The 7,238-nt window shown below is 46.9% G+C and overlaps 2 protein-coding genes across 4 annotated transcripts; both read left to right on the top strand.

Moving 5' to 3' along the window:
- The first annotated feature begins 253 nt into the window (after positions 1-253).
- On the top strand, positions 254-1,039 carry pth1b (parathyroid hormone 1b). The gene is made up of 3 exons (XM_067249522.1): positions 254-300; positions 452-540; positions 655-1,039. The coding sequence occupies exons 2-3, from the start codon at positions 461-463 to the stop codon at positions 851-853; spliced, it is 279 nt and encodes a 92-aa protein (XP_067105623.1). The 5' UTR covers positions 254-300; positions 452-460; the 3' UTR covers positions 854-1,039.
- A 757-nt stretch (positions 1,040-1,796) lies between these two features.
- On the top strand, positions 1,797-6,449 carry btbd10b (BTB (POZ) domain containing 10b). Of its 3 annotated transcripts, none has more exons than XM_067249597.1 (9): positions 1,797-1,940; positions 2,373-2,517; positions 3,504-3,697; positions 3,852-4,164; positions 4,402-4,504; positions 5,141-5,261; positions 5,396-5,593; positions 5,682-5,792; positions 5,935-6,449. In XM_067249597.1, exons 2-9 carry the CDS (start codon positions 2,420-2,422, stop codon positions 6,264-6,266), a joined length of 1,470 nt encoding a protein of 489 aa, XP_067105698.1. In that variant the 5' UTR covers positions 1,797-1,940; positions 2,373-2,419; the 3' UTR covers positions 6,267-6,449. The 3 variants fall into 3 exon arrangements, with proteins under 3 accessions (XP_067105698.1, XP_067105699.1, XP_067105700.1); XM_067249598.1 differs by having other exon boundaries at positions 3,478-3,697; XM_067249599.1 differs by lacking the exon at positions 2,373-2,517.
- Positions 6,450-7,238: the final 789 nt, after the last annotated feature.

Raw genomic sequence — 7,238 nt, 5'->3', positions numbered from 1 at the left:
TGATGGACGAACATGGAGCAGGTTCAAAAGGAGTGTGACCAGCAGGGCACTTGGCAGAGGTGCTGAAAACTGAATTAGTGGTGAGTGTTGGTGGAGGTGTCGTCATGCAGATGCCATTGAAGGGGTGACATCACCATCAATAATGAAAGTGGCTCATCAATGACCACGGGGAGGGCAACGTATAAAAAGAAGAGAGACTTTCTCAAAGTACATGAAAGACTGATCAACTGGTTAGACTAGACGTCCTCAGCGGAATACAACAGAACCAAACATTCTAGAACTAAGGACAGAGACAAACTGGTGAGATTTTTCTTTAGCATTTACTAGCAATGTAAATAAGAAGTAGAACTATCTTTATGATATAAGGTATAAATATAAGAATTCATGTTTTGAATACGCCTAATATAAACTCATATTTACTATGTTCAATATTTTCTACAAATGTTTGCAGGAGATCAACATGCTTTTTATCAGATGCTTGGACACAATTGTTTTGATACTATTTATCTCCAGTTTGCGCACAGATGCAAGGCCCATGAGGTATGTTCACATTTACATTACCAAAACACAATTTTATTTTACAGGTACTTCTACAGAATTTCTGACTTTAGACAGGGTGTTACTAAAGACTTGATTTGTTCAACTTATCAACAGAAAAAGGTCCATCAGTGAGGTGCAGCTCATGCACAACATGCAGGCGCACAAACAGGTGGGGGAGAGACAGGACTGGCTGCAGTCAAAGTTAAAGGATATACTTGCTGCCTCACACGCCAAAGCCCACCATGGACGATCAGGGAAAATCAGTAATCTCTATCTTGATGATCTTATGGGAACAAATCTGGCCACCAGTTGAGCCCATTCAAGGGGTTTGTCTTTTATGAAGTCTTAGGCCACACAAGGAAATACCTCCTACTAAAACTGTGCATCTTACCATGAAACTTAATGCTTTATAACATAGGAGTCTGTTGAAGGTTAATATTTGAAGACTCCCACTATGTATTTAGGTAATTTACCTAAATGTTTCTATTTTATGTATTTATTGATTGTATTTATGTATGTATTTTTTGTCTATTTATATGATTATTTTTTATCTTATTTATTGAGTTGATAACTATTTTTCAAGGGATCTGAATTAACACACATGCCTGAAAATATGTTCTATGGACACTGCAAGGACCAAAAAACAAATCAAAACATTCAGAACAGGTAGCTCATAAAACAATTATAGATGACCTCTTGCTCTTTTGTAACAACCACATGTCTCATGTTACAATTTGTCGCCATTGTTTCTTATACTTTTTTAATGTATCACAAGTTTAGTTGTTGTAAAAGTTGTAAAAGCTTACAAATGTTTTTAAATGTGGGCCAAATTTCCTAATCATAAAGTGATTACTTTTTTATGTATCCCACCTTGATATTTTTTACTTAATTAATAAACAGAATACAACTGTTTAACTATCATGTGATTTGTTTTTGTTTGTTTGTATTACAAAGTGAAACTGTGCACTGTGTAGTATAGGCTACCGTAAACTTCTGATATTCAGAAAACCTGTTGGAGGACTTCACCACGTATCTACTCATCTGACAAGATGCTGTCAAGTACAGGATGGCACAGTGTTTCTTAAGAATAATAATGACACTTTGTAAATAAAATGTGCCAGTGTTCCAGAAACTATATCAGCAATAATATATTGATCTGACAAAATTTAAACTGGATACACGTAAGCGGAAACATGTCATCTCGCGAGAATAGAGCATCTAGAGGAACAACAATTCCTTTTAGGGGAAAATGTTCAAGGCAGACGCATTCTTCAACAAGAGAATACGCTGTTCTTTTAATATTCTTCATTTTCAAATGACAATTTGGAGGAAGTGTTCGTTTTCTGGCTTCATATGACCCAGAGAATACCCGAATTTAAAAGGCTGTAAACTTGTTTTGGGTAAGTTTGAAGTGGATACATGTCATGGTTAGCCTCCTCAACTAGCAAGCTAACGCTCGCTAGCTAGCCTAGCCCACTGGTTAGCTATGTGTCTAGCTAGCGAAGGTAGGACCGTTGCTCGTCTAGAGTAGAGTGAATGAAGCCAGAGAAGTGAGTAAGTGATAACTTGGATGACAGTTATTACTGCTTAAAGCTAGCCCTGTAAACTATACTATTGTAGCTGGCTCTACCTCTACTAGCTGTTCCTGTCATGTCACGGTTATACGCTAACTTGGTGAAGAGCTGTACAGTAGAACTAACTAGGCTTGAAATTGTCTTTGCAATCTAGGGGTTATTCTGCTTTATGGCCTCTTAACTATGTCATTCTGGACACATTGCCTGTAGCCCACTCGGTACAAACCGAGCTAATCCGCTGCATCATTGTTTTGTCAGGATATGAACGGTAAAAAATCCATACTGGATGTCTCAATGCACGGGTGATGGCAGCACGTTTACAGTCCTATGATAGCAACTCCAGTGATACAGAGAACTGGGAAAGAAAAACCTCCCGACCTCGCAAACTCTGCAAGCACTCGAGGTATGTAGCCAACTAGCAACATCATAGGCTGTGGGGGATGTGAAATAACCCCTAATGCTCCTTCGGGCTTTCAGCATCTACAAAGTGAGGAATCAAGTTAGTGTAATCGTGCTACAACTGGTATTTAAAGCGTTTTCAATGTGACGTGAAATGGTACTGCGTATAACGATTTCATCATGATAGCTCTAAATGTATAGACACAGACTGTCATGGAATGGTATAGCAGTGGTCTAGAATATATCTGGTCAGTCTTGGTTCACATTTTACTTGGAGGTTCTTTTGTGTAAAAACACAGCTTTTAGTGAGTCCTTTTGACAACATGATTAATATTTGAATAGTTTGAGTGCTGTTATTTATTCTCGGACACGCAGAGATCGTGCTTATAAAGAGAACAGGACGTGGAAAATCTGTTTTCCATTTATTCCAACATTTTCACCGCTATTTCCTTTAGGAATGTAGGCAGTAGAGTAGCTGAGTGGTCTGCCTACGCTGAAAGGGCTTTTTAAACTCACTTCAATATTCAATTTTTTCAGTACCGTCGAACACGGTGTATCTTTTACTTTGCCTTACATGGAGGCTTTTTAGCTCTTTCTCACCGTGAAGACAGAAGTCTTTGCCTGATCTTTTTGTATTGTAAATGTTCCTGTGCCTAGCCGACATCTAGGCAGTGTGTCATGCTGGAGGTGTTGCAATGTCTATCTTCGGGATGTAAACAGTGATTTTTAGGAATACGCCAGCCCGCCAGGACACCCTTTCATTGCTGACAGTCAGGCTGCTCCTGAGGGTCTATCCAATTACAGCAGACTGGGGGTTTGAGTTTCACTGCTGCCGCAGAGATCCGTGTGACCTGCGGGCTGTAATAGTAGGACAACACACGGGGGCAGAGCGGGGGAAGAGAGAGAGAGAGAGAGAGAGAGGAACTGTAACTTAATTGGAGGCTTTATCTGCCGTCCTGCTCAGAGTGCTCTCCCTGCCGTCCTGCTCAGCTCCCAGTCTCGCTCGTCTCGGCCGGAGGACCTTGGGAAGATGAGCCTGCACGGGGCCAGCGGGGGCAGCGATCGCTCCCGCGACCGCCGGCGCTCCAGCGACCGCTCCCGAGACTCCTCGCACGAGAGGGGAGAGAGCCAGCTCACGCCCTGCATCAGGAACGTCACGTCGCCCACACGCCAACAATACAGTGGTGAGTAGAGAAAACGAACATCCTTTTCGAATCCTTCTACCCGGTAGGGTTTGAAGGTGCACATTTTTTTTTTGCAAGGCGACATCCGTCTCATCCGGAGGGAGTGCCTCGGGAGAGTCCTCACTGTGCTTCTATCTCTCCCCCTGGTGTCCAGAGCGGGAGGGGGCCCCGTCCTCCAGGCCCAGCAGCCCCCGGCCTCAGAGGCTGTCCCCCAGCGGCTCCAGCTGCAGCAGCAGCAGCAGCGGGGTGGCCAGCAGCCGCCACAGCAGCCTGTCCAGCTCCGAGGGCACCTTCAAGAGCCTGGGCCTGGGCCAGGGGGAGATGGTGTTTGTCTACGAGAACGCCAAGGAGGTGGTGGGCACACGCAGCATCAGGACCTCGGAGAGGGTCACTCTGATCGTGGATAACACGCGCTTCGTTGTGGACCCTTCTATCTTCACGGCACAGCCTAACACGATGCTGGGCAGGTGAGGAGACCCCCCCCCCCCCCCACCTCCCTCACCTTCGGCTTCTTTGGCCTCACCGTCATGGCTTACTTTCTGTATTCAGCTCATTGTTAAAATAATTTATGGAAAAAATACTTGGGGATCATTTTCAACCCTGTGAACTGGTGCCTTCCATGTCTGTGGAGGGCAGAGTGATGTGAGAAGGTGTTAGGTGTGCTCCAAACTGAGAAGGGACCTCTTCGTGTGTGCGTTTTCTAGAATGTTTGGATCGGGAAGGGAACACAACTTCACGCGGCCCAATGAGAAGGGAGAGTACGAGGTGGCGGAGGGCATCAGCTCCACAGTGTTCAGAGCCATCCTGGTCAGTCCCACGTTCTCACTCGACACGCCAGCGCATTCAACCACTAACCATCGGCATTCTACCTAAGAGGATTGCCTCGGTCTTGGCTTCTTGTCGGGTCTATTGTCCTGGCTATGCATCGTTATCCTGAAATGATAAACTAAACGTGGACATGATTTAAAATGTGTGCAAAGACACAAGGGACGAGGCTATGTTCAAATCGGAATCCTCAGAATGTACTATAGCAGTGAGACAGGGTGAACTATTGTAGCACTGTAACAGAATGGGAGCTGAACAACACACTGTTCGGAGTAGCAGTCCTGAGACTAACCAGGGAGATCAATCCGTCTGGCTGCTGGCGGCTGATGTGATCATGGAGAATGGGATTGATTAGAGTGGGGACTGTTTCCAGTCAGGCAGCTGCAGAGCACAGGCTCCGGTCCTGTTGCACCTCTCACTGTGTAGTCTACAGTCTACAGGGTAGCAGAGGTCTGCAGCTTTGAGCGGTCACGGCACTGCCTCTTTGTGTTTAGGAGAGGACACATGGAAAGGGTTCCAATTGCGCAGGTAGACTGTGTGGATGTGCCACTGCATGGGTGTATTTTAAGTAGGTGAAGCCCATCTGTAATGGCTGTTTGTTTTCTCTCTAATTGACAGGATTACTACAAATCTGGGATAATCCGTTGCCCCGATGGAATCTCCATCCCAGAGCTCCGGGAGGCATGTGACTATCTGTGCATCTCCTTTGACTACAGCACCATCAAGTGCAGAGACCTCAGTGAGTCCCTCTCCCCTCCCTTGACCCGACAGTCCCCTGTCAACCCATTAGGGGGCGCCCGTTTCACAGAGAACGTGTGCGTGTGTCGACGAGTAGTACCCATCCCCTGACTGCCCTGCTGTCGTGCCGTCCAGGTGCCCTGATGCACGAGCTGTCCAACGACGGCGCGCGGCGGCAGTTTGAGTTCTACCTGGAGGAGATGGTGCTGCCCCTGATGGTGGCCAGTGCCCAGAGCGGAGAGAGGGAGTGTCACGTGGTGGTGCTGACGGACGATGACGTGGTGGACTGGGACGAGGAGTACCCACCGCAGATGGGGGAGGAGTACTCACAGAGTCAGTACACGCACACACGCACGCACACAGGGACCGCACTCATCATGTTTTTGGTTTGTTAAATGTTCCTCTCTGTTTGTCTTTTCAGTCATCTACAGCACGAAACTGTATCGGTTCTTCAAGTACATAGAGAACCGAGATGTTGCCAAATCCGTTTTGAAGGAGAGAGGACTGAAGAAAATCCGATTAGGCATTGAAGGTACGATATAAACTTATATGTGTATATACAGTACACACATTGGGGAAAATGTGGCCAAACTTTTGACTGGTACTGTGTATGAAAAATCTCTGTATATCTGAAGTTGTGATCTGAGTGTTTGCGCTCCTCTTGTTCCTCCCAGGTTACCCCACGTATAAGGAGAAGGTGAAGAAGCGCCCGGGGGGTCGCCCTGAGGTCATCTACAACTACGTCCAGCGGCCCTTCATCAGGATGTCCTGGGAGAAGGAGGAGGGCAAGAGCCGCCACGTGGACTTCCAGTGCGTGAAGAGCAAGTCCATCACCAACCTGGCGGCGGCGGCCGCAGACATTCCCCAGGACCAGCTGGTGGTCATGCACCCTGGACCCCAGGTGGACGAGCTGGACATCCTCCCCAACCAGCCCCCAGGCGGCCAGCACTACAGCAACAACTACAACAACGAGCCTGACCCCGACGCCCCCTCGCCCGGTGTCTGACAGCACCTCCCTCGTTTCTCCTGGACCCCCCACCCTACCCTGCGCTCTCCTCCCTCCCTACACCCTGGCCTCTCCTCCTCCTGATACGTTCCCTCCTCCATTCCTACACCCTCCCTCCCTCATCCCTACACCCCCAACCTCCATCCCCCCCCCATCCCTACACCCCCTCCCTCCATCCCCCCCCCATCCCTACACCCCCTCCCTCCACCCCCCCCATCCCTACACCCCCTCGTCCCTCCAGCACCAGGGGCACCATGACCGTATTGCCTTGACTCGTTCTCCGCAGCCTTAGAGCCTCACAGACCTGGTTGACTGAAGACAAGGAGGAAGAGCGACAACAACACACCACTTATGAGGGGGAGGGCAGACGTCGCTCTTTAGATTTTTTTTTTTTTTTACTTGACCAAAGGAATTAATTTTTGACATGCATTAAGCACACCCACTTTTGTAATTATTATTAATTGTATTATTTACATCGGTTAATGTATCTCATTTGATGAGTTGGGCTGTGCACTGTGTGGTGTGTCCCATGTTCTCTCCCTGATTGCACTAGTGTGGTTCTTGACTTGTGTTCTCCAAGGCCAGTCTAGTGAACATGGTTCAGGGTGTTGGACCAGGGTCTTCACCTGGCAATGGAGCCTAACTTCAGATCATATTACCACCTCCTTAAGAGTGAAAGGATTTCCGGTTTCAAGTCCCTCAGATAACCTTTGACTCGTGAAGAGTTACAGTAGGTGGTCCTCCATCAGCTTGGTAGTTGAATGCCAGGCTCTTTCCTTAGCCAAGATGTTCAGCAGAACATAGAATGTTGTGGTCCTTTTGTTCAAAGCTTGAAATTCATTGTTACAAAAACAAAAAACATGGAAATCGTGAAATAAAGACATCGAACTGCATAATTGTTTTTTTGGTATCCATGGAATGCTACCATCTACAGTAAAGTAGGAAATTAAGTTAGCAATTGTGATTGCTAGG

The sequence above is a fragment of the Osmerus mordax genome, chromosome 13 (assembly GCF_038355195.1).
Source record: "Osmerus mordax isolate fOsmMor3 chromosome 13, fOsmMor3.pri, whole genome shotgun sequence".
Classification (NCBI taxonomy): Eukaryota; Metazoa; Chordata; class Actinopteri; order Osmeriformes; family Osmeridae; genus Osmerus; species Osmerus mordax.
Note: the sequence above shows the minus strand (reverse complement) of the source record. Positions and strands in the feature narration are given on the sequence as shown.

What these genes read in the sequence shown, in the direction of transcription:
- pth1b (XM_067249522.1), top strand. Translation starts at nt 461, where the DNA reads ATGCTTTTTATCAGATGCTTGGACACAATTGTTTTGATACTATTTATC. An exon ending in ACAGATGCAAGGCCCATGAG is followed by an intron (nt 541 to 654) that starts GTATGTTCACAT and finishes ACTTATCAACAG; the next exon opens with AAAAAGGTCCATCAGTGAGG.
- btbd10b (XM_067249597.1), top strand. Translation starts at nt 2,420, where the DNA reads ATGGCAGCACGTTTACAGTCCTATGATAGCAACTCCAGTGATACAGAG. An exon ending in CACACGCCAACAATACAGTG is followed by an intron (nt 3,698 to 3,851) that starts GTGAGTAGAGAA and finishes CCTGGTGTCCAG; the next exon opens with AGCGGGAGGGGGCCCCGTCC. An exon ending in GGGGGAGGAGTACTCACAGA is followed by an intron (nt 5,594 to 5,681) that starts GTCAGTACACGC and finishes TTGTCTTTTCAG; the next exon opens with TCATCTACAGCACGAAACTG.